The following is a 26312-nucleotide window of genomic DNA, read 5'->3' on the forward strand; positions in this document are numbered from 1 at the left end:
ATTGTACAAGCGAGGAAGTGGGCTCAGCGGAAAGGAGGACTTCACATTCCGGAGAGCAATCCTCGCCCGGGGCAAAGTTTACTTGCTCTCCCTCTTGTTCACAGACATCACTATAAACACGGTCCTATTTTAGATCTTACAGCGCATAATATCGTTGCGCTTTAAAAAATCGGACTTCCCTGCGGGATGTGGGGCAAGAACCGGATTTCTTGATGCACCACGCGGCCTTGCTCCCGGGTGCCCGCGAACTTGAGCCACAAGACTCTCTGCGAAGCGTAACCTGCTCACAGCTCCGCGTCGGCAACTGCGACCTCGTTACTGCGCAGGCGCAGCTGCAAACTCCCGCGCGCTCGACCGGCCCCTCGTGGGCGAACTCACTTCCGAAAGGGCGGGGGGGGAGCGGCGAATCCCCCTTCCACCCGCAGATGGTCCAAGCCAACTTCTGGCCAATCAGAAAGCTTCTCTTATCACTGCTTCTGGCTACGGAGACTGGAGCTTCAGTACCGCAAACTTTCCGGCGGCCCGGGGGCGGGAATAGTAATGATTGACGTCTGACATAACCACTCGTCAAGCGCGATGAGCTTGAAACACAAATACCACTAAGAACTGTCCGTCAAGGGAGGCCTGTTAGCCCCGCCCCCTCCTCCCACTGGCCTCCGAGAGCCTTCGGGGCGGGAGCTTTTGGTGGCAGCCAATCGCGGGTCAGCGGGGAGGAGGAGGAGGCGGGGCAGGCGGGCGGTGGGTGAGCGGGAGCGCCTCTGGCACTGTGTTTGGGTTGGGGCCGCAGGCTTGCAGGGTCACACTTCTCGGTCCCCACTGCCGAGGCTGGGCTGGGAACGGGAGCCGCGTCGCCTCGCTCGCACCTCCAAGGCCGTCTTCTGAGGTCTTGAGCCGAGCCCCATCTGGCGCTCCTCCGCGCCCCCGCCCCAGTCCTAGCGCCCGATAGCAGCCCCCAGCCCAGCCCAGCAGGTCCGGGCCCCATTGTCCCTGTCCCCACCGCGGCCACAGGCCCCTTGAGCCTCTCCTCTCCCCACTTCCCTTCCCAGGCAAGCCCCCCAACGCCTCTAGCAGCCGCTCTTCCCCTGTCTCGTCCGCGGAGGTGGTTGGTTACCATGGTGAAGCTGGCGGCCAAATGCATCCTGGCAGGTGAGTTTGAAATTTACAGTCTCCGGAGTCCAGAGACTTCGTAAGTTATTGAGAGCTTTTGTTCTCCTAAATTGCCTACCCTCTTTCCCTTTTTTGTCTCTTCCAAAAGCGAGTTAATGTAATTACTGATAGAGTAAACTCCATTAGGGTGGGAGAATTATCTTCCAGAGCACATTTGTAGCTCCAGCTGACTTCCCCAATCCCTGCCATACTCTGAGACCACCTTCACCAGTGTTTGAGCTGTGTTCAGGAGGAATAGACTCGTTAAAAAAAAAAAAAAAAAAAAAGTCAGGCTAAACACACCATAAGTGTTTCATCTAAACTATGTGCTGTATCCCAAAGTCAGGTATCACTGACTTTGGAAGTCTTTACTTGTGGGATTTTTTTTTCCTGATCCCATCCCCTCTGATAACAGGGATTGGAGACAGTAATGTACAATTGACCAGAGTTTGCAACAGGCCCATGTGTGTTGTCTTTAAGACCCAGAGTTATTGTGCCGCCTCTCAGGAGGACACGAATATTGAATCCCCCAAAGGCAGGAATCTTCGTTTTGTTGACTTCTATATCTCAAGCATCCTGAACAGTATCTGGAACCCAAGAGGTACTCAGTAACTATGTGTGGCATGCATGACAATGTGACATTCACATTTGTGGTGTTCCCTTTGTCTGCACATTTAGGAAAATATTTGCCTGGGTTTTGACCTGGGGCCCCTGAACATAGATGTACTTTATTGAGTCCTTAGTGCATGTCAGGCATGGGCACTTCATTCAGTCCCCTCACCAGAGCACACTGGAATAGGGGCTGTATTGTTCTGCTCTTACTGAGGCACTGAGAGGTCAAGTCTCTTGCCCAAGGTCACCCCCCCCCCCCCGCCCCGCAGCGAAGGAAAGTCACAGGCAGGATTTCAGCCCCCAGACCTGCCCAACTCCAAAACTCTTCACTTGTGTTACCGTTGAACCCCGCCCTCTCTCCAGGGTTCCCTGACCAGCTCAGGAAAGAAATGGTAAGAAACTATATGGAGGAAAAAGAGATGCCTTTTGGGCTTCCTCTCTTCCAGACTGAAATTGATGCTATTTTTAATGGCTTTTCTAATTTGAAAATAAAAGGCCCACACAGAAAGATGACTGACAATAGTAACTCAGATCATACTGGAGCAAAAAAAAAAAAAAAAAAAAAGATCAGTGGTTCTCAGGAGAGGTCTCCAGTTTCCAGAGCCCAGGGGAGGTAGTATTATGTAACAAAAGTAATTCAGCTGTTCCTCTGATCGGCTCTGTCATCTTGGACACAGCACTTCTCTGAGCCTCAGTTTCCTTGCAGATAAGGTGAGAACATTTTTTATTTTCTGAAGTTGTACATTTTCTTATGTGCGCTCCTCTCTCTAACTGTTCTTTCTCTTATTCTCTTATTCTTTCTCTTATCTCTTTCTCTCATCTCTTAATTCAGCTTCCATCATGGGACTCACTTACTGAGCACCTTCTGTTTGCCAACACTGCACAGGAACCCTCAACACAGGTATCTCAGTGAATCCTCACGAGAACCCTGTGGGATCGGTATTGCTGTCATCCTCATTTACAGCTGGGGCACCAGAGGCCCAGAGAGGTTAAGACACTAGCCCTGGGTCGCACAGCTGGATGCAGCAGAGCTGGCATCCAGACCCGGGTGGTCTGATTTCCAGGGCTTTGTTTTTAGCCCCCCAGCTCTTCTGTCCTCCAGCCTCAAGTCTAGACTCTTTGCCCCTCTTTATGCGCACTCCCTCGGGCACTGTTTCACCTGATTTCAGCCACTGCCTGAGTAAGTGATTCTTGAACTCCAGTCTAGTCCTCAACTGCAGCCTCCTTTCAGGGCCTTGAGGGCATTTCCTCTTGGTAGTTTCCAGAAACCAAAAAGACCTCAGCACAATGAATCAGGTCCCCACCCCCTCACCACCACCCACCAAATTCTCGTTCTGCACACCGCCCCCACCGCATACACTCCCCTCACTGGGTTTATTTTTCCTTTCTCTTCCCAGGCCTACTGTTTAAATTGAGTTTATCTGTCTTTTTTCTCTCCTATAGCTGGTCATTGAGGGGCCTGATATTCAGTTCAAGTGCTCATTCATTCAACAGATATTAACTGAGCACCTGCTCTGTGTGAGTCACCGTGCAAGGTATAACGGGAATGCAGGGATGAACCAGGCCAGCCCCTACACTCGTGGCAGTGCTGAGATTTGGGGAGAATAATTTATAATGGAACAAACACGAATAGAATGCCCTTTGTGTGCCAGATACCAGAGAAATGCCTCAGGGCATGGCTGCTAATTGTTTTGGCTCAGACGAGGAGATGAGGAGGGACTACACCCTTGGCATTTATCTGTTTTATTTACTTAAAAATCACTTAAATATAACTTCAAAAATATCAGGTACTGCACATATTAGCTCATTAAATCCTCCTAACAATTCTGCGAGACAGGTGCTATTCTTCCCTTTATGCAGAAGTGGTAACTGAGGCCCCGAGGGAGATCGCTGACCCAAGGTCCCATAGCTAGTAAGTGGCAGAGCTGGGGTGTGCCCTAAGTACCACAGTTTACTCCCCCGTGATGGAAGTGGGGATGATAATAGTGCCTTGCCAGAAGGTGGCTCCGACATCAAGTCTAATGCTACCAGCAGTGAGCCTCACAGGTAAAAGCAAGAGGGAGGGATGGCCTTCAGAGGCAGTGGGGGAAGGACACGGAGCCTTGCCGGGCAGAGAATCTGGACTTGGGCGGGGAGACCTAGAAGGAAGTTACCTTTGAGGGATTCTCAAAGGGCAAGAGAGTAGGAGTGTAGGGTCCAGATTCGGTGTAAGGGATAGTCAGAGAGCTAATTGGAGGTGGATTCAGGGTTGACGGTAGAGAGGGGTACGCAGTAGAAGGCATCTTCTTCATGAGAGCGTGACAGGATCAAACTCGATCTTGGAAAGGTCCATCTATTGGTGCCGACAGGGAGGTTAGAACAAAGAGAAAAATGAAAAGCAGAGAGGGGCAGGTGGGGAGTCCTTCAGGCAAGACCCGGTCAAGAAAACAGAAAATAACATTAGGCATTTTATTCCACGGAATTGGTTAAACGGTTCCATTTCTCCAAATGGAGGAGAATGGAAAAGCAAGAAGAAAACATTGAGATGACACGGAAGTGGTAGATAGAGGTTGGGTTATCAGAGGCTTGAGCAAGAAGCCCACAGAACTGGGATCCAGATTCCTGAGGAGGGGGCACAGCTCTGCTGGGATGGGACCTCAAGAATTCAGTCGCCCACCATGTGATGCCATGGATCACTAGGCCCCATTCCCCACTGGCAGGGAGCTGGGCCCCATGTTCAGGCAAGACATGACCAAATCCATTCCGGACCATGCTGCGGGTCTGGGTTTTGAGACCACTCTTGCTACCAATGCAACAGAAGTCAGGGTGCAGGCAAAAAAGCAGAACCTGCATTAGGTACTACACCGGTGAGAATTCATGCAGGATGTCCATCAAACAGGTACTGGAGGCCTGGAAGGATGAAGGGACATCAGAAGCTCAGGAGGGCCCTGGGGAGCGGAGATGTAGATCTCTGAGAAGGGGGCACTGCCCCACGATGCTGGCATCTCTGAGAGGGAATAATAAGGCTGGTCTGGGAATACAAAAAAAATAAACAAACTGGAGAGAAGTTACTACCTCCTGCTGGGATGAAGGCCATTGCCAGGGTGCTGCTAAGGGACGCAGCAGGCAGGTGGGAAAGGGGCAAGCCCATCCCCCCTCTCCCAGCTGCCAGTCTTTTTCTAGAACTCGCACTGGCAGAGCCGGACAGGAAGCCCCTGGCAAAGGAGATGCATGTTTGCAGAGTCCCTGCTCCCGCATCCCAAGGCAGGGCACAGAGCCCAGGTTGAGGTCTGAGGTAACTCGTGCAGTATCAGCAGTGACAACAAAGGCCATGCGGGCTTGAGACTCAGCAAAGGACATCAGGAGTGGGGAGGAGAGCGCAGGGCGTGGGAGGGGTGGGGACATGCGGTCTGAGGTGACTGGGTACAGCTGGGAAGTGTGGGCAAATGGAGACGGGAGCAGAACCAGTGAGATGCGTGAGCAAGAGCACTTGGGACCTGGGGGTGCGACATGAGCCTGGCTGTCAACAAACAGATTGGGTGAAGGTCCAACATTCTAGTGGAACCATCCACACGTTGTTGGAGATACAGACAAAGCATGGGAGAGAGATTCTGACCCAAGAGGTGACAGGGGACAGAGAGTAAACGGGACAGCAACTGGGAGCAGAGGGCCAAGGAGAGACCCACAGGAGTGCCCACATTTCGGAGGTGGGAGAACCAGACCAGCGCCAGGACACCAGGGCCACGGAGCCAGGGGGCTCGGGAAAGAGGGGGCTGCTTTGGGCTGACTCATCCTTCAGAGATGTCAAGGAGTGAGAGAACTAAGAAAAGCCATCGGACTTGGCAATTAGGAGGTCACAGGTGACCTTGCATCATGCCTTTGCCCATGTCACCGTCTCTGTCCAGCAGTGCCCCTCCCTGCCATCACCCCAGGCTCAGCCTCGCCCCGGGGGAGTCTGCTCGCTGATGAAACTGCGCCTTCGTTTCTTTCCTCGATGCGCCCTCAGACACTTTGGTTCTCAGCTTGTGCTATTTGCCTTTGCACTTTGTCATCGTGTTGCTCTGCAAATGTGTTTATCAGCATTTCCCTTCCCTGTGCTGGATCCCTCCTCAGCCGGCACGCGAGGCTTTCCGTAAGTGTGGGTGACTCTGACTGACAGTCGGAAGAAAGATTTATGAAATTAACTAGAACAAATAAATCCGTGGGGAATTTCACGAGCAGGAAGAGACAATTTCCAACTGGATTCAGAAGCAAAATTGGAGTCCGGAGGGTGGATGCAGTCAGAGCGCAAGAAGGAGAGTGATACGCTCTGTTTGTTTGGAGATGGATGGGTACCCGGCCACAGTCCAGCCCGCGGTCGCCCCTGATGGCAGGCGAGGCTGCGGTGATGGGGACCTGGAGGGGCAGTGTTAGAGATGGGTCAGGAGTGTCCCCGAGCTCTAGGAGAGGAGTGGGGTCTGGTGGGAAGAGTGAGATGTTGGAAGTCTGGGCCAGTTACCCAGCTTTCTCTGAGCCTCGGACTCTTCATCTGCCAAATGAGGTTAATGATGGTGACGGTAGGGGGTAGGGGCTGTGAAGGAGGGAATCTCGTGCGTGATTCCCTTCTAAGTCGTGGCAGTAAATAGAAAAGCATGACTGAATAGCTCACTCAGTCCCGGAGGAGTTCACAGGAAATGAAATGCCACAAGTAGTCAAGTAATTGTCTCACAAGAGAAAATTATAGGTGGGAAAAGTCAAAACTGAAAAGTGAACAGAGCAGCAGGCTGTGGAGAAGTCAAATGAAGAGGCACGTGGGGGCCGACCGTAAGCAGCGAAGGTGAGGTGATCACACCGAAGGATTCAAGTCAGCGAGCGCAGTGGCGGTTTTGCTGAGGGGCCAGGGGGTGAGAGAGCAGGAAACAGGTTGAAGGAGCGTCCATGTCAGACCCATGGCCCAGAAGATCTTGCAAATGAGAACAGCGTGGAGTCACAGGAAGCTGAGCAGAGCCATCTGTGGGGAAGGGGAGGGGTGGTGCACACAGAGGGACTAGGGGTGGGCATGGAGAGCCTTCAGCATCCTTGGGGGCAGGGAGGACCTCCAGATTAAATCGCTCCCGACAGTCTTGCGAAAGGTCCAGATCTCAGACCGAAACTATGCCATAAACCTTTAGTTTGGAGATACCAATTTATGGGGCTGTGGACTCATGAAGGAAGGCCGGGGAGATAAACCCCCGTAGGTATAAGGCGAGCTGGAGGAAACGGTGGCCGTTGCGGATAGACGTGGAGAGGCCCCTGGAAAGATGGATCCGCAGTGGTCTCAGGCATAGGGAAGGCGGGGGCAGACGTATCACTTGGAAATGGATTTCAGGTTGATGAATTTAGCACCTGATCTCTTGCTTCCTGTAAATACAGAAGCCCTCCCAACTTCCATCCCACCCTGTCCTAAAAGAAGCGTGCAGGGACCCAAGTATGGAAGCTCTAAACTCGAATTGGTTGTTAGGCAGGTGAGCCCCGTAAGACTGAGCCGGGTCACACCCCTTTACCTTCAAGACTTCAAAGTAAATTCAAGTTTGAAAGTGAGAGTTTTTCCCCATGGGGTGTGTTCAGTGGCAGATGTTAGTTCTGTTTCTAGTGCTCGAAAGCCCCCCTTAAGCTCTGTTACCTTCTGGGTCAGTTCTTTTGGATGAAAGGATTACCCTTGAAGAAACGCAACTGGGCTTTGAAGATTGCTCTCCTGGACCCGTGGCCCCACCAGCCACCTCACAAGTCCCCAGGAGAATCAAGTACATTTTCTCTGAAAAGTCATTGAAGTTTCTGGTTTCTAACTAGTGTTGTGGAGTGCGAGATTCTCCAGTCAGAGCAGGATGGCAATGATGATTTTCTTCTCTGACCTCACAGGAGATCCAGCAGTGGGCAAGACCGCCCTGGCGCAGATCTTCCGCAGCGACGGGGCCCATTTCCAGAAGAACTACACCCTGGTGAGATGTGGGAGTCATGGGCTGGCCCAGGCTTAAAGAGCAGCGGTCATCCCCTAACCCTAGGGGAGTGACTTTCCAGAATTCCTTAAGAAGCCCTAAGAGAGCATGGCCACGTGAAGAACATTTTTCCACAAGCCACAGGGCACGAGGCTGTCTGTGGAACAGACCAGCTGGTGGTCGGCTTGGTCCCCATGTACCGCTCCTGGTGGGCAGGAAGTTGAACGAGGCTGGTCGGTCCTGTCTGACTTCTGCACCAACAAATCCAGAACATAGTGCTTGTACCTTCCGGGCATCGGGTGTTCATCGTGTCCTGCAACACATCTCTTGGGACCCTCTGACGTGCAAACTCTCGGTTTTCCCCCCGCAGACGACAGGGGTGGACTTGGTGGTGAAGACGGTGCCAGTTTCTGACACGGGGGACAGTGTGGTAAGTGGTACCCTTGACCCCGGAGAGCTCAGTGCTCCTCCAGCTGGGCCCGGAGTCTCCGTGGTCAGTGTCATCCTCCCTAAGAGGGAAGCGGTGCAAGGACTTGGCCTAGGCTTTTCTGAGCACTTGGGAAGCGTCGCTGACCCAGGCCGAAGAAGAGGGAGTAGGAAGACGGGGATAGGGGCCCTGCGCTCGCAGAACTAGCATAGTATCAGGGTTCTTAACCCGGGTCCCTTTTTTGGAATCCATAACTCTGGAAATTGAATTGCAAGGCATTACGTTTGTAGTACTGTCCTGGAGAGAAGGCTGAAGAATCACCACCTTCTTAAAGAGGTCTATGAGAAAACACAACTTTTAAGTACTCCCCGATGCAGGCAGAAATGAGCACAGATTACAGCACTGACCTTCAGACTGTGGGTGCCGGGGTCAGAAGCCAGCCGGGGGGCATCCAGTGCCCAGGGGAGCCGAAGGGGGAGACTTCCCAGAGCAGCAACATCGGGGAGGGGCCCTCGCGTGGGCTGGCCAAGGTTGGGTCGAGGGGCAGGAAGGGTCACCCTCCACCATCGGGGAAGGATGGCAGGCTGTCCTACTTTAAACGCCTTCTCCAGGCCTACTCAGTGACCTGCTTTAAAAAGAATGGTTTTAAGATTTGAAAATCAATTTGGTTAGCAAAGTGCAGAATGACCTTTTGGAAACCAGAGCACTTGTCAGCCTGTTTAGCATCCTGTTCGGCCAGGTGGGAAGTCAGCTTGTTCCTGGTATTTTTGCACTCGGGGTTAGGAGAGGTGAGCTGCCACACAGAAAGTGCTAGTTGGTGTGGGAAACTGTTGCGCTGCCTGTCTCTGGCTCTCAAGATCGTTCCTTTCCCACATCATCTTCCGCGAGCCTTGGGGAAGAGAGAGAGGCTCTGTGGTAATGGGCGTATCTCACCCCTAAGGTCTGCGGGGAGCCGAGTGTCACCTCGGGACTCACGGCCAGCGATTTCCCTACATGTAGACTTTCTCGGGACATGCCTTTCTGGTTCTAGGAACTCTTCATTTTTGACTCTGCCGGCAAGGAGCTGTTTTCTGAAATGCTGGATAAACTGGCAAGTAGCGTGCGATCTTTTTCCTAACCACCACCACCACCACCTTCCACCACAAAGTTTCCCCCTTCCATGCTCTCCCAGAAATGTCACTGCAGTCTGGCTGCCAAGAGAAGCTACCATGGCTGAATTATTTCAGGGGCAGTCCTCCCAGCCTTGAGACTCACGGCCCCTTGGCCAGGAGGACTGGCTCGTGCACGTGATTCCCCTCCCCCCAGCTCCGGAATGGCCAGGTTCCAAATGTGCCCGAGCTGTGTGACTCAGTCCCTGCAGCGCTCTGGGCCCCCCTTCTTTCACCAGCTCCCTCCCGTTGGTGCACAGTCAGCACTCCCCAACCTCCTAGGATGGAAGCAAACATTTCCTTCCCCTCTAGGGGGCACCCTGGAGGCCCCATAGCAAGGCTCACCTTCCCCTCCCACCTCCTGGGCCCAGCCTGGGGTTTGCTCTGGGACCTGCGCGTGCGGCCACCAGGGGCTTCTCTGGCCCACCCAGCCATCCTCACAGGATCCAGCTCAATGTACCTTCCAAGGTAACAGTTCCACTAATCTGGGCCAGTGAGCTAATTAGAAGGTTTGAGCTCTCCAGAGCCCTCCCCTGCCTTTCCAAGAACGGCTACATTTTAATAGAAACTGTTTTCTGCCCCTTTTTTGTTGTCTAAGAGAAATAGATGTAATGACGGTCATTTCTCATGGGCTTGGCTTCACGCATCCGTCTGTGATGCTTACAACATGCCCGCTGTGTGCATGGCCTCCCACTGGGCAAGGCCCTACTGGGCAGAAGGGTGTGTCTGGGCAAGCCAGAGCAGTACCGATCAGCCCAGCCCCTGCTTCCAGCCAGCCCTGACGCTGGGTGCCTGCTCTGGCTCCAGCTTGATCCCAGGCCTCTCCTGGGTGCCCTCACTGAGGCCTAGAGGGAGGAGGTGTCCCCTGCATGCACAAAGGAGAGGTCATTGTGGTTCTAGCAAGAGTTCTTGAGTTAGTCTGCAGAGTGAAGCTGTGTGTGTGGGGGGGGTGTTCATCAGTTCGGTCAAAGTGGCAGCATAGCCTTGGGGTACAGTGAGCCCTCCAGAGCCAATCCTAGACCAGCCTTCCAAGGACAACTGGAGGGAAAAGGATTCCTCCCCACACCCTGGGAGGTTACTGACACCAGAAATAAACCAGGCTGTAATTGTGCAGGTTGGGGGTCCCCAGAGACTGGGGCATGGCAAGAGCCTCCGACAAGCATCACAGCCTCTGAGCAGGGCCGTCCTGTGGCCTTGTGCCATGTAGCAGGATGTCCCAGGACTCTGAGCAGCCCCTGAAGGCCACAGCCTCTGAGAGCAGAGCCCTGCTTCTTAATTGGGACAGCGAGCCCTGTCCAGTTGTCAGTCTGGTTTGGATTAGGGCTGATACACTGCAGGAGAAGCAGAAAGTGCTCTTTGCATTTTGAAAAGCCAGCCCTTATTAAGGAGATGCCAGCAAACAAGCTTCCAGGGGCTGGCTAATGGAAGAAAGGATGCTTTTTTAGGCCTGCAAAGCAGAAAAACGAAATAACTGGCCTAAGAGTGGGCCCTCGAGAGGAATGCAACAGAGAATGAATGAATGAAACCAGTGGCAGGCAAAAGCATTTCTGGGTAGAAAAAGCCTCAGTCCTACCCGTTTTTAAAGCATGTCTGATCTGGGCAAGTCAGTTTCCCTCTCCGAGCTCAGTAGGGATATTGAGACCAGCCCTGCAAAGTTGGGAGGTTTCTCAGCCACACACAGCACGCTGCCCAACCAGCAGCCTGGTGCAGAGGTGAGCCCCCACCCTCGCCTTCAGCCCAGCCCTCCCGTTGGTGCCTGTGGGTGAACTGCTTTCTCCTATGGGTGGGCCCAGGTTCCTGACTCCCATCCCCATTATAGTTTTTCATCCCACCGCGCCCCCCCATCGCTTCCCTCAGAAGGCCAGCCTAGAAATCGCTTTCACTGTTACTGATGTGCTCGTCCTGTCCCCCTGGCACAGTGGGAGAGTCCCAACGTCTTGTGTCTCGTCTATGACGTGACCAACGAGCAGTCCTTCACCAACTGTAGCAAGTGGCTGGAGAAGGCTCGGTCACAGATTCCAGGCACCTCCCTCCCAGGTAGGAGCTGCCGTCGGCTGTGGGACTTCCAGCACCTCTGCCCTCGAGTTCACGAGCTCAAGGTCATTGCAGAGGTGGCTACGGGTAGAAAAGAGGGTGCGGTGTCCCCGGCTTAGAGTATTGTGGCCTGCATTGTACAGTGACTCTGCCTCTTAGCAGCCCCGGAAACCTCAGTGAGTTACCGCACACACCTCTGTGAGTCTGTAAAATGGGCACGATGACGCCCGGCCCCCCCCCCACCCCGCTGCAGGGTTGTGGAGAGGAGACTCAAGAATAATATGGGGAAGGTGCTGTGATATGAATGAGTTTTTATTTCTGAAAGCTAGCCCCGGGGATGAATTCCTCATTTTCTCCTGTATGTGGGGCGCAAGTAAACATTCAAGTCCTATTGTCACTTCTGAATGCTTTAAATCAGTTTATTTTTCATCCCTATGTGAGATCAACAAATTCCCCTCATTAGAGACCAGGGAAAGCGATCTCCAGAGACGAGCTCAGAAATTAGCTGCAGCTGATGCAGCTGGGAACGGCTCTAAATTACCTCTGAGTCCCTGACTCTGAGCCCAGTCCTTAGATTAGTATTAATGACCATTTTTAACGTTTGCTCCATGTGCTAGGAATTACCACAAATGCTCACATAAATTTGGCCCTCGCCTTGCAGCCTGAAGGAGACAGGGCGGACAGATCCGCTTGAAATCTGGAAAAAGGGCCAAGCAAAAGCTGCATGTGAAAAGCAAAGCCCGCTGGGGTGGGGGTAGGGGGGGCAGCCCTGGAGCCTCTCCCTCTCTCTCCCCCCGCCCCCCCGTGCTCAGCACCTCGAATCGGGCGGCTTCTCCCCGACAACGTTTTATACCCCTCAAAATTAGCGTGCTTGCCCTTTCATCTCTCCAGCGATCCTCCCAAGCCGCCACAGTTAAATGTGATGCTCTGGTTGTTTCTTTCGAGTAGGTGTGCTAGTGGGGAACAAGGCAGACCTGGCCAGCAGACGAGCGGTGGATTCAGCTCAGGCCCGGGCATGGGCCCTGGGCCAAGGCCTGGAATGTTTTGAAACATCCGTGGTAAGTGGCTCTGCTCACTCCGGAGCCAAGTCTGGAGTGGGCCTCTGCTGGAAGTGGTCTTTCACAGGACCTCACGGGCATCGAGTTGTTCTCCCACCATATGCAGAGTCTCATTTGGAACTGACGTGCACATTCTTAGTCCAAGACGCTTCTCACTATAGCAGAGTCACTCATGTACTTACAGTAAAGCAGATCAGCCGGCCAGCGCCGACATAGTTGTATCTCAGTTAATGAGAAATACAAGTGCATCGGGTTCGACTTTAGCGACCCTTGGCATTCGCATGAGATAGGGTGGGTTACAGTGCTGTTGGAGCGTATCTCATGGGTCCCCCAGTCAGTACCGTGACCCTGGGCGCTGGTCCCATAATTCCCATCTCCGTGTTGAGAAGGTGAAGGGACTTGCCCAGGGTCACATGACTAGTGAAGAGTCGAGCCAGGAGTATGATCCCTGGCTCCCTGTCCCACCTTGCCACAGCCCCAGGGTGATGCCAGGCCACAAAGTACCCTCCTTAGAGTCAGCAGGAGCTCTTGGGAAAGGGGACAGCCAGCGGGATTTGCTATTGCCACCCTGAGTGTGCTGTCTCCCGATTCTGGCTGTGCGGCGCTGGGGGACCCCCTTCCTCTGCGCGAGACCTTTTAGGTCCCAGCCTCCCCACAGCCGGCTGCAGGCGTGCGACCCCATCTGCACGCTCGGATCAGACTTTCCAGAAGGGAGTAAAGGGACAAGCCGCCCCCTGCAGGAGCGACCCAGAAGCATCCATTGCAGCCCCAGGGGCCAACGTCCTGGCTGCAGTGCCCCTCCCCGGGGTTGCTGGGGAGACTTGCCAGCCTGAAACACCCATGGTTGTCGCTCGGACCTCACTCCGGGCCTTGTGCCCCGCCCCGCCCCCGGGCCTGATTCTTTGACCCTCCAAAAGAGTCAGTGGGCTAGTTAAGAAATAGCCTGGAGGTGGTTTTCTACTCAAGCTGCAGACATTTCCGTTGTTGCATTTACAAAACTTGGCAAATGTTGCTGTTCGATTGCTGTGTGGATGTGAACTTTTTAAATCCCCCATAGTGGCGTGTTTTCTTGAGACAGTAAAGCGGGTAAAGGCCAACACTCTGGCGGCTGAGGGTGAGGCGCAGAACTAGTTGTGGGACCCTCGGCGTGTTCATCAACATGCTGGTGCCTCAGCCGCCTCGCCTGTAAAATGGGAATGAGAAAATATATTCCTCATCGAGTGGTAAATGTGAGAATTCAGTCAGAGGGTAAATGGGAAAACATCAGCACAAAGTCTGGTACACAGTAAACAATAAATGTTTGCTTTTGACGGATGACCATTCCCCCAGCAATTTTCTTTATACTATTGTTACTTCAGTGTTTTGTATTCATAGATTATACAAAGATAGATGTCCCTCTTGCCTCCACCCAATGATCACAAATGCTAAACTAATGAAGTTCACAGCGAAGTTCAGGGTTACGGGACAGACGGCTTCTCATCTCGTAACGTGGCGCGCCTTTGAGCCAAGCATATGCTGTGCTACCCACATCAAGCCATATTTTACTACTCCCTCTGCCTCCATTCACATTTGTGAAATTGCCTCCCCACCCCAGTATCCCATGGTCCCCAGAACTTTTGATAGAGCTCAAAAATTAACTCCCACCCCCAACACATTAGTCATCACAGGCCCCTCGGCTGCGCGCTTCAATTCTGTGTAGGTGTTTGTTGCTACGCTGGTAAATTACGCTGGAGGAGGCTGCAGTTAAGCACTCGGTATTAACTGTGTAAGTTAACTAGTCCCCCAAGTTGATGCTAACAGAAGCACCACTGGCAGCTCGGTTAAGAAAGCTGTAATTAAAAAGGAAATATAACCCAACGCTGCCTGAGACGCAGCCAAGCCTTGACACCCAGTGCCCGGCTCCGCCCTCCTGACTTCGCGGCGGCCACGGTCCTGCGGACCAGGAGGGGCCCACGTGGTCGTCTGACCTTCTCTCTTCGCTCTTCATTCCATCTCCAGAACTCCCTCGTCTTAAAACTGGAACTTGGCACCCTTCGATGCACCTTCACCCGTGTCCCCCACCACCCCTGGCAACCACCAGTCTGCTTTGTGTTTCTAGGATTAGGGCGTTTTTAGATTCCACGTGTAAGTGAGAAGATGCGGTATATTTCTTTCTCTGTCTGCCTTGTCTCACCAAGCATAACGCCCTCAGGCGTCATCCACATTGTCACAAATAGCAGGATGCCCCCCTTTTCGTGGCTGAATACTATTCCATCATGGCCATATGCATACCAACCACAATGTCTTTAATTCATCTGTTGACGGACACTTCGGTTGTTTCTATGTCTTGGCTATTATGAATAATGCTGCAGTGAATGTAGGGGTGTGGGTATCTCTTCAAGGTAGTGATTTCGTTTTCTTTGGCTATTTACCCAGATGTGAAACTGCTAGATTATATCGTAGCTCTATTTTTAACATTGTGAGGCACCTCCATACAGTTTTCCACAGCGGCTGCACCGGCTTGCGTTCCCACCAGCAGTGCACAAAGGTTCCTTTTTCCACACATCCTCGCCGACATTTGTTATCTCTTGTCCTTGGGGTAATAGACATCCTAACAGGTGTGAGGTGATAGTTCATTGTGGTTTTGATTTGCATTTCCCTGCTGATGAGTGGTGTCAAGCACCTTTTCATGGGCCTGGTGGCCGCCTGAATATCCTTTTTGGAAAAATGTCTACTCGCTCCTCTGCCCATTTTTTAAATCGGATTATCGATGTTTTTGCTGTGGAGTTACCCAAGTTCCTTACATATTCTGGATATTAACCCCTTCTCAGATGTGTGGTTTGCAGATATTTTCTCCCATTCCATAGGTTGCCTTTTCATTTTGTTGATGGTTTCTTTCGCTGTGCAGAAGCCTTTTAGTCTGATGTAGTCCCATTTACTGATTTTTGCTTCTGTTGCTTGTGCTTTGGTGTTATAGCCATAAAATCATGGCCAAGTTCCATGTCCAAGAGCTTTTTCCCAATGTTTTCTTCTAGGAGTTTTATGGTTTCAGGTCTTAAGTTCAAATCTTGAATCCATTCTGAGTTAATTTTTATGAATGGTATAAAATAGGGGTCCAGTTTCATTCTCGTGCATATGAATATCCGGTTTTCCCAACATCATTTATTAAAGAGGTTAGCTTTTCTCCATTGAGTATTCTTGGCTCCGTTGTCAAATACTAGTTGCCCATGTAGGCAGGGGTTTATTTCTAGGATCTCGATTCTGTTCCATTGGCTTTTGTGTCTGTTTTTATACCAGGACCATTCTGTTTTGATGACTATGACTTTATAATATAGTTTGAAATCAGGACGTGTGATGCTTCCAACTTTGTTCTTCTTTCTCAGGATTGCTTTGGCTATTTGGCATTTTTTGTAGATCCTCTTGGACTTTTTTAAAGATTTTATTTATTTATTTGAGAGAGAGAGAGAGAGCGTGAGTGGGGGGAGGAGCAATGGAAGAGGGAGAGAGAGCATCCCAAGCAGACTCCACACTGAGCGCAGAGCCCAATGTGGGGGCTCGATCCCTGAGATCATGACCTGAGCCGAAATCAGGAGTCAGACATTTAACTGACTGAGCCACCCAGGCGCCCCCCCCCCCTTTCTTGGACTTTCTAATACCCCTTGATATTTGACATGTTCAGACCAAAAAATTAAAAAACATTTTTGAAGCATGTTAAAAAAAAGTTTATTACTGTGGGACAGTATTAAACACAAGCAAGTTCAAGAAGGATCTGTGGGGGGGACTCCTCTGGCAGCCGGGTGAGGGAAGGGAGCTGACCTTTTTTGAGCGCCTACTGTGTGCTGGCTGTCTGCAGACATTATCTGCCGAAGCTTCTAGCAGCCCTACAAGACGGCCAGTGCTATCGCTGTCCAGATGATGAGCAGACTCAGAAAGGGTGTGTGGCTCTCTCTGGTCGCTCAGCCCGTGAGCAGCCAAGCCAGGAACAGAAAGCCGGTCTAAGCTTGAGAACCTTCTAGAGGGAGCTCTGGCCTCCCACGGAACCTACTTTGGGACTCTCAGGGGCAGAATTCTAGGCCAGATTGAGCGCTAGTCTGGGAGCCTGTTCTAAGGATCTTTTCACACAAAGCAAACGTACTCTGTAGTGTGTCAGTGAGATTGTGATTAGTCATTTAGCAAAAGGATTCCTGTCATCGGCAAATTCTCGTAATGCATTCAGAAAATGGTCTGGTTTACATCTGCTACTTCAGGAGTGCTCCGTGGCATATATAAAGGCTCATCTCCGCTGAATTCTTTACTTTTCGTGTTGTGTTCTCCCCAGATCTTGCTTTCAGGAGCTTTCAAATTCATTTGGAAATCCTCGTGTGTGTCCTCTGCAGGCCTCATTCTCTGTCTACTCATCACTTAACTATGCTTTCAACTGGTGTAACATTCTTTTTTAGAGAGGGAGGAGGGGAAGGGGCAGAAGGAGAGGGAGAGAGAGAATCTTAAGCAGGCTCCACGCCCAGCACAGAGCCCGACACAGGGCTCGATCCCACAACACTGAGATCATGACCTGAGCGGAAATCAAGAGATGCCCAACCGACTGAGCCCCCCAGGCACCCCCAGTGTAACGTTTTACCATTGACATTGGCGTTGCCTGGGACATTATGTTCTGTACCACCAAACGTGCCTTGCGGATGTGACCGAGTTAGTTCTCTTCTGTCCGACTGGGGAGCTGATGGTCCTCGGCAGTCGTGCACTTAGTGCGGGTGCTCGTCTCACTACAAACTGTCCCCTCGTTCCTCAGCAGCGCCACCTCTGTTTCTGCTCTTGGCTAACTTGTCCCGTTTCCTCTTGGGATTTCCCTTGTGAGAAAGTCCAGGTAACGTTCTCCATGAGAACCGGTTTCCATTGTGTGTTTCTGTCTCCCCGGCTGGCAGGGTGGAAAGGCTGCTCTTCTCCAGTTGGGGAACTCAAATCCTAGGCTGGGCTCCGCGCACCCCAGCTGAGCCACTGCACCCCTGGGCCGCAGGCTGCTCGCCTGCAGAGCGAGAGCACCGAGCTCGATGACTTCAGGACATTCTGCAGTTTGGAAATCCTTCCCTTTCGTTGGGGCATATCATTGCCTCTTGTCAAGGCTGCCCTTTTGCCAGCTCCCAAGGATCGTCTGAAGACGGCTTCTTGTGCGTGCGTAGCTTGAGCCTCTGTGCTCAAAGTAGCGGGTTCTTTCTTCTGCCAACTTACTTCGTAAAAAAAAAAAAAAAAAAAAAAACGGAGAGTGAGAGAACACTAGCTGAGCTGAGAGGCTACCATTTTCCTTCCCCTAGAGCTTGGCCATGCTCACCCTGGGGGGCCGGTTCGTCCCACCCCGTAGAGAACATCTAGGGCCAGTTCCAGAACTTGGCTAATCTCTCAGAGAACAGGAAGTCCTTTGGGCACCTTTAGTCACAAAACACTCATCTAAGTTATGAAGATGCACCGTGCTGGATGCCTGAAAACTCCTCACCACTTCCAGTCAGTGCCCCCTCCCACACCTGCTGTGGGAAGCGGGGCCAGGCCGGCAGTCCTTGGTCCTGCACCTGCCCCTCCCCACCCAGCCCGCCCCCTGCGGGAGAGGGAGCTCAGTGGGGAGCTCAGGCAGCTGGGCTGGGACCCGCCGCAGCCCCTCTGGACTTGCCGGGAGTCTCAGGCTGGCGCCCTGGGAGCGCTTCTGTGATGCCCTCTCCCTGGCCCATTGGCAGAACCTCCCCCTGCAGCTCATAGGTCAGTCCTCCTCACCTGTCCTGCAGCCTTGGTTCCTGGCCCTCGGTTCTGGCCGGGGCCCATCCCCCTTCCTGGAGCCCGCCCCTGCAGAGTCCCTTTAGGGCAGCTCCAGGCTGGCTCTCCTGGCTCAGTCGTCAACACCGCCAGCCCCGGGCCACCCTCGATGTTCCCCAGGCCTGGTTCCAGCCCTGGCCTGAGCCCCTGAGCCTCGGGCTTTCCCTTGGAGCCTCTCACTGAGTTCGAGGTGAGCGAGAGCCTCCCCAGACGGGGGTCTGTGCCACGGCTCTGCCCGACTCCAGGTCAGGGTGGGCCCGTCCCATCTGGCCCTCCCTCCGGAGTGGGGCGGGGGGCGTCCTTGCCATCTGTTATTTTGCATTGGCCTTCGAGGGCCCCAGTGAAAACCAAGCGAGAAGAGTCTCACCGTAACATCCCGTCACACGTGGGGCGAGCGTGGCTGAGAGCCCAGGCTCTGTAGAAACACCCAGGTGCAGACCCAGCCCCACCACTGACGGGCCAGTTACTTAACCTGTGCGTGTCTCAGTTTCCCTCTTGTACCGAGGGCGCGGTAGTAGCCAGCCGCGCTGGTGTGCGGGCCAGAGGAGGCCAAGCGTGTGTGGCCCCCGACGTGAGGGGAGCATGAGTCCTGATGAGGTGGTAACACGGGCTGCTTCACCTTGCCTCTACAGAAGGAGATGGAAAACTACGAAGCCCCCTTCCACTGCCTGGCCAAGCAGTTTCACCACCTGTACCGGGAGAAGGTGGAGGTTTTCCAGGCGCTGCTGTGAGGGCCGGGGGCGGGCAGTGCCCCACGACGGCACAGCGCCACTGGGGAGCTGGCGGGGACTCAGGCTCCTCGGGGAGACGACTTCCAATGTATCCTGACAGCTTTAAATAAAATGAGAAGATGTAGGAGCCGCCACTCCTTCCGTTCTTGGCCGGGGCGGCCCTGGTTCCGTCTTGCCCCTTGGCTGCCAGTTCCAGGGCGGCGCTCAGAGCCTTGGTGGCCTGGCACCTGCGGGGGCCGCCACCTGTCAGAGTGGGTGGTCCTGCCGGCCCCGAAGGGCCTGCCCCGACAGCACGGCCCACGGTGGGATGCTCGGCTCGGAACTGGCCCCACAGCTGAGGAGCCCACAGCTCTGCCTCCTCCTGACGGATTCGGGTTTGCTGCCTGTTCTGCCGTCCCCTGCGGTGGCCACGGTCACTGACCAAACGGTGCCCTCTGCCGGCCCCCTCGGGGCCTCCTCCGGAGTACGGCGCCCAGCCCCTCCCAGCTGCCAGGAACCCTGAGTGCCCAGGGAGCCGAGAACCAGGCCACTTTCCTTTAATGACCCGCCTCTCAGAGCCGGGCGACAGCCGTAATTCTTAGCGCTAAGCTTGACTCTTTTCCATCCCGTGGCTGCTGCCAGATTAATCTTCCTAAAACCTCACTTTCATCGTTTCGCTCCCCTGATGAAAGACCACAGAGGTTTCTCAGTGCCTTTTACATCAGGGCTGTGCGCCACGGTCTGGCACGGAAGGCCCGCCAGTCACCATTGCTGGGGGCCTCGGCTGCTTTCAGCCCCGGTGCCCCCGAGGGCTTCCCCCTCGCCCACTGTCAGGCATCCCCCCCTCCTGCTTCGTGGGGGCGGGGGGCTTCATGCAGCACGTCAGCTTCTGGGGTGGACAGACCTGGGTCTGTCCCGATGCCAGTGATGATGATGACAATTACTCTGGGTGGTTAATGACCTGCCGTGTCTCCACCTGAACTAAGCACATGACCTGTATGGGCTGACTCAAGCCTTACAACGTAGTCTTACCATCCGCTTCTACAAACGAGGGACCGGAGTCCGAGAATCCAGTAACTGAGCTAAGGGGGCGCAGAGCAGGATCACGGACACCAGAGCCCTGTGCACAGCCGCTGCCCCTTCGCGCCCCCCACCCCCGAGCTCGGCCTGGCCTGGAGCAGGTGGAGGTCTTTCCATCTGCGAAGGGTGATGGCTAGGCTGCCCCTTGAGGCCATCATGAGAAGTCAGCTAACGGGTGAAAGGCATCGGTGGGGGCACATGGCATCACCCCGTCAGGCCCTGTCCAGCCCCTTCCTCTTCTGGTCCTTTCTCTACGTGAGCTCACAGTAGCCAGCAAGCTTCCTGCTGAGTCACCCTTTCGGACGGCGGTTCCCGAGGACCTACAGTGTGTCAGGCTTCTCTCTAGGCGCCAGCGGTGCTGATCTCGTGTCACGTGGCCCACACGGGAAACCTACAAAAAACAACCAAGGAGCCACGGAGGGGGCATTTCCAGCTGCCCCAGAATTGGTTACTGGGACCCGCTGCTGTGGACAAAGAGATGCTAAGAGCTCCCAGAAGGCTGGGGCCAGACACCTTCCCTGGGGCAGGATTGGCCCTGCTGCCAGGAACCAGCCCCGGGGCCCCTGTGCTCCTCGCCACTGCCCCCTCCCCGTTTGTGTAAGAAAGCTGAGCGGTCGAGAGGAGGGAGTGCGGGGAGATGGGCTGTTGGTGAGTGGGTGCCCCCCCAGCTCCTGCCCCAGCCCCAGAGAATGCTCCTGAAGCCGAGGGCACTGCCAACAAGAGGCTGGCGTCTCCCTCCCCCTCTGGGTGCCCGCTGAGTGCAGGAGCCTCATGCCGGCTGCAGGCGCGGGGTGCTGAGGGTGCCCTGGGGGGAGCTCGGCACGCATGCCCCGGAGTTGTGCCTGCTCCAGGGGGACCTGGTGGGGAGAAGCCTGTGTCACCGGCAGGAAGAGCAGGTGCCCCCAACTCTGTTGTGCAAGACCCCCAGAGGGCTCATATAAGGATTCACATAGAGCAGAGTCAGTGGGCCCCCCAGACGGATCGTGGGCAAAGGGAGCTGCTTCCCACCTGGAAAAGGTTGGGGCCTATTCTGCTGGCAGTGCTGAAGTGGGGGGGTATGCCTGCCACCTCCTGAGGAGGTGCCCGCCACGAAGGAGTCTCTGCCCCAAAACGACCAGACACCCATCTCCACAGAGACAGCGGCAGATAGAAGCAGACCCAGAGAGGCGTGCGAGGGAAACGGAAGTAGCCCACCCCTGACCCCTCTGCTCCGAGGCACCCCAGAGAGAGGAGAAGACAAAGCCCTTGCTCCCCATTCCTGCCCCTTCTGTAGAGGAGCTCTGAGCCAGGATGGGGTTTTGAACTGGCCTGGTCTGAGTTCTAATGAGCGAGAGCACCTGCACTGTGTGGGATCTCGCTGTCATGAAGACCCAGGGGGAAGTGGGGGTCAACGGAGCGGGACAGAATAAAGCAATTAGGGAAAGTAAGGTGGTTGAGATTCTCCAATAAACGTACTATGATCAAATAAATGATTGAGATCATTTCAGACCCTGCTAAGAGCTATGCAGATAATAAAGTGGAGCTGTGATGGGTGCTGGGGTAACTGGGTTGGGTGGGCAGGAAGGACTCTAAGGAAAAGTGACATTTAAGCTAGGGCCCCACAGCCATGTGACCCCCTGAGGGATGAGCCATCAGGCAGCAAGGACAGCAAATGCAAAGGCCCTGAGGTGTGAACGAGCTCAGAGTGTCCAGGAGGTGGAGTCTGGTGTGTGCTGGGAAGAGCAGAAGGAAGTGAAGCAGACAGAGACCATTTCTGGAAGGAATTTGGATTACTGCAAAGACAACAGGGAGCCAATGGAAAACAGTGTACCTTTTATGGACTCAGTGCCCCACACTATTTGGGGAATCTAGTAAGTGGTTATTAACGTCTTCACTTGCCTGGAGACCGCATTCTCAGTGAGCAGACATTTATGAAACGAACGCCAAGTCTGCAGATGTATTCATCCGACATTTGCTGAACACCTACTATGTGTCGGTCCCTGTTCTGGGAATGGGGATTTGTCACTGAGTAAAACAAAAATCCCTCCCCTCCGTCTAGCAGAGTGAGAGAGAGAGGTCCAGTTAAGCGGGGAAAGTAACCATCTGACATATGGTGATAGAGCAGGAGAGCGCAGAGGGGGTGCCGGGGAAGGGGGAGTGGCAATATGAATTAGGGGGTCAGGAGAAACCTTCCCGAGGTTTCAGCAAGGTTTGAGAGAGAGCAGAGTGATTGGCACCCTCTAGTTCATTCATTGGCCCCTCAGAGACGAAACGTGACAGTGGTGGCCCATGTCCCACTTTCTGTCCCTGGCACACAGCACTGGGACTCAAGATGAGCACAGCCCATGTGTATGGACTCGGGGCAGCAGGGCGGGGGGAGCGGGTGGGGAGGGAATGCCACGCTGAATGGGATCCTGTCTTAGAATCACCTACAATCCAGAGAGGAGAAAGCTGAGCAACACTTGACTTCTAAACCCCAGTGAAACCCAAAAAGCACCCCAGCCAGGGTCTCCCACCTGCATAGGAGCCAGGTGCTCCCCCATCTCCTTTAGGATTGTAGGGGAAGGTTCTCACTGCCCTCCATGGCTGCCTTCCTTCTCTGAGGAGTGGCTTGAGGCCGGGGCCTGGCCCCAGCGTTTGCTCCCTGGTTGTATGAAGCTGACTGTCCCCACTGCTTGCTGACACGGCTGGGATTCACCCACCGAGAGGGCAGGGATGCGCAGGCTAGTGGGAGGGCAGGGACCCACGGGCGGGTAGAGTTTTGGAGCTAGTGTCCAGAAACATAAACGTGATGTGACCATGACCCTCAGGTAGTTTCCCTGCTGAGTCCTTTGCAGGGGTCCCACCACGGAAGGGTTCCTCGTTTCTATGTGGGTGGTGTGGGAGGCAGCCCCCAGGCAGGTGGTCCCCGGACGCATTGGATCGCCATGACGCTTCTGCCCTAAGAGGCAGCCCCGCAGTTTTCCAGGCTGAGACAGGTGCTTTGGTTAGACCATCTTCTGCAAGGGCTCAGGGGCAAGAGGTAACCTCCTGCAGTCAGTGTCTATATAAAAATGCATTCATTTGGGTGCTTAAATGTTGTGTTTTTAAAAGAGAATATTGGAAAAACTTCTTGTCTCAAACTGGGGTGGCAGTAAACGCAGATTCAAGGGAGCCCAGGATGGAAACAGTACTCTTCTAACCTAAATCTGTGGGACAGGTTTTGCCCATCCTGGAGACGTAGAGAGAAGCCTTCGGTTTTGCCCTTGCCCGCCCCGTTCCCATCCGTGTCTGCGCAGGGCCGGCTGTATCCTGGAGATAACTGAGGGTGTGCCCTCGAGGAGCTCAGGTCTGCTGGGCAGGGAGGGTTTCCAGGGACCTTACAGGGAAATACCTGATGGTAGCTGGGGAAGAGCATTCCAGACAAAGGGAAGAGCATAAGCAAAGGCCCTGAGGCGCATGGCTGGGGCCCCTCTTAGAAACTGTGCATGCAGGGTAAGGCAAGGAGTGAGGGGCGCCCAGCAGGTGACAGCTGGGGAGAAGGACAAACAAGAACATGGAGCTTGGAGATCAGGTAAGAGACATCACAGTACTCTGGCTGAGAACTGATGGGGTGAGGTGGAGACAGGGCTTTGTCCATTTCCAACATTAGCAAAAACTTGGGAAACATATTTTCAGCCCAACTTAGAGTGTTGTCTAAACCCCCTCCTTTCTTCAGAGCACCAATTGATTTTTTTTCTAATGGGTTATCCTTTATTTACTTTAGAGACAGAGAAAACAGAGAGAGAGTGACTTCTTTGAGTTGCAAATTGTTAGTGACAGAGCCCGGATTAAGAACTGGGGCTCACCAGCCCTCTGTGGATTTTATGATATTTATGTATACAATGCCCGTTCACTCTTCCACTCTGCCAGTAAACCGAGCTGATAAATATGAAGAGGATAACAGCAGAGCGCTTGTTTCCATCCTAAAAAGACAAGAAGCCTGGGAAGGCTCATTGGGAGAAAATATCAAAGGGGCAGTGTTCAAGTTTCACCTGTGACGGGAGGGGGGAGCACACGTTCTTGGCAAAGCCATTATGTAACTGGTTCTTGGGGCAGAGCGTGGGGGCAGGAGACCAGGGGGACCAGAGGGGGTTGGTTCCTGGAGGGCAGGGCCCACGCCTGATAACTCCTTGCAGGTTCTCTGGAAAAAGCGGATATATAGTGTGACAAGAGCATTGACGTCACATTGGAAGAGTGGAACTAGAGCTGAGGCTGTGTGTCTGTAGGTAAAGCGCTCACCCTCTCTGATGGCCAGCTTCCCCACTTAGCAAATGGGCATAACAGCGTCAACCTCACCAATGACCGCATTCTGAATTAAGATATATCAAACCTCCTTTTGCAAGACATGGCATATAGTAACGCTCAATGCATAGTAGGAGATTTCCAAATTTTCTTTAGTTAACTCTGGCTTTTTTAGAAGCGTTAAAAGGCATGTATGCTTATTGCAAAAACAAAAGTCAGAAACAACCGAAAAATATAAAGAAGAAAGTGGAAACTATTCATATTCTGCCACCCGGAAATGGCTGCCACGAACATTCTGGTGTGTGTACTTCCATCCTTTTTCTTTTGCATGTAAAATTCCATGTATATTTTTTAAACCAGAAAATCTGGTAATGCCATATTTGCTATTTGGGATTTTTCTCTTCTAACTTAGTATCTTGTGGACATCAAAAAAATACGGTTTTACACAATCATTTTATTTCTTTTTAAATCATGAACATTTGAAAACATGCACAACTTTAGGACAGATACACCAAAATGGATACTCAAATAACCTGTCAGCCGGATTCAGAACTTGCAAGATTTTGCCAGCATTGTTTCTTCCCGTTCCTGTTGTTCTAACAGTTTAAACCCAGTATCAGCCCTCCTGTCATGTGTCTCTAAACCAATCACGAGGCCATTATCACACCTGATAAAATTAACAGCCATTCCTTAGGAGCAGCTAATACCTAGTCAAGATTCAAATTTCTCCAATTAGCTCCAAAGTGTTCCTTTCTAGTTGGTTTATCACATGGTCATTTTTAATGACCCCCTGTTGATGGGCTCCAGGTTTCCAAGTTGTCACTCACGAAAAGCATTGAGGGCAACATATTTGTGGACCCCTGTCCAATTATTATATTCTAGGACAAATTCCTAGAAGGGGACTTTCCAGGTCAAAGCCTATGCACTTTTTTAAGGCTTTTAATAGCATTTGACAAATTGCCCTCCAGAGCAATTGTACCAATTTGCACTCCCACCAGCAGGGACTGTCCTCCTGGACAGCCTTGGGTTGTTAATGAAAGGAAATTAAAGGGAGAGAAAGCAGGTGAAAAATAGAAGAGGAGCTGGAGGGAGAGGGTGCAGAGAGAGGGGTGATGCAAGGTCTTGGTGCCCCCCGGGTGCCAGCAGGGCACCCCACCCCCCGTCTCTCCCCGCACCCCTCCCCCCCCCGGCCCCCGCTCCAGTGCCAGCCTGCTCAAGCCTGAGAGGAGCTCAGAGACCCAAGGGTCCCAGCCCACCGGTGACTACACCAGATTAAGTCCTAAAGCAACAATTCAATCGAGACTGAGAACAAAGCTGGAGCAGAGACTCTTCGATCCATTCTAATTAGAAGCTGCCTTTCCAGAGAAATCAGGAGCAGGCTGCCATGGCTGAAGGCCGGGGGGCGGGGGGGGGGCGCAGGCGGGCAGGGAAGCTGCAGCCCAGCTGTGCTCAAAGCTTATCTGCTTTCCTAAAATCCCGACAGCTTCATCCACTGTGCTCACAGTCCAGGGGCCCCTGTTCTGAAGGTTGTAGGCTGGACTTGGGCAAGACTTTCCACCACCGAAGACCAGGGGACATTCTGTTCTGGCACTTGCTCAGGGCAGGAATTTCAGGTTTGAGAAGAGTAAATAAAATTAAGATACCTTTGAGGCCTGGCTCTACACAAAAAATGGAGGACAGGCTGGCTCTGGCTCTTACGGGCCGGGTAAAGTCAGAGCGTCCCTCTGGAGGGGGACATCATGATGCTTTGCTTGCCTTCAACTCACCCCCTCCGCTGTTGCGTCCATCTGTCGAGTACAAGCCCGCAGAGAAGATCTAGTCCAAGGATCGAAGTCATCAATCTTCAACTGACAGAGCCATTCCAACTGTAATCATTGACGACAGGACCATAGACCTCGGGTGGGTTCATGGGTTTAGAATGAGTCCAGAACTTTCTTAACTGCTGTATCCTTTGTAAGATGGTATTGAAATTAGGAGCACACAGGATCCAGGTCATGGTGGCTTCTTGCTGGTATAAAAGGAAGTTCTCAAGCAAAGATCAAGAAACAGTTTCACGAACAATGTCTGGGGCAGTTCATACGTCCTATCTCAATTTTATTTTGTATGGCAACCCTTTGAAGTGGACATTCCGTACCCGATTTCACACA

The 26312-nt window shown here is 53.1% G+C and overlaps 1 protein-coding gene across 1 annotated transcript; it reads left to right on the forward strand.

Annotated features, from left to right (window-relative positions):
* The first annotated feature begins 747 nt into the window (after positions 1-747).
* Positions 748-18995, forward strand: IFT27 (intraflagellar transport 27). Its single transcript, XM_034987594.1, has 8 exons — positions 748-883; positions 1047-1146; positions 7615-7694; positions 8062-8121; positions 9149-9208; positions 11186-11303; positions 12249-12358; positions 18766-18995. The coding sequence occupies exons 2-8, from the start codon at positions 1113-1115 to the stop codon at positions 18862-18864; spliced, it is 561 nt and encodes a 186-aa protein (XP_034843485.1). The 5' UTR covers positions 748-883; positions 1047-1112; the 3' UTR covers positions 18865-18995.
* Positions 18996-26312: the final 7317 nt, after the last annotated feature.

Source organism: Mirounga leonina, unplaced genomic scaffold (assembly GCF_011800145.1).
Source record: "Mirounga leonina isolate KUSES-001 unplaced genomic scaffold, KU_Mleo_1.0 Mir_418, whole genome shotgun sequence".
NCBI lineage: Eukaryota > Metazoa > Chordata > Mammalia > Carnivora > Phocidae > Mirounga > Mirounga leonina.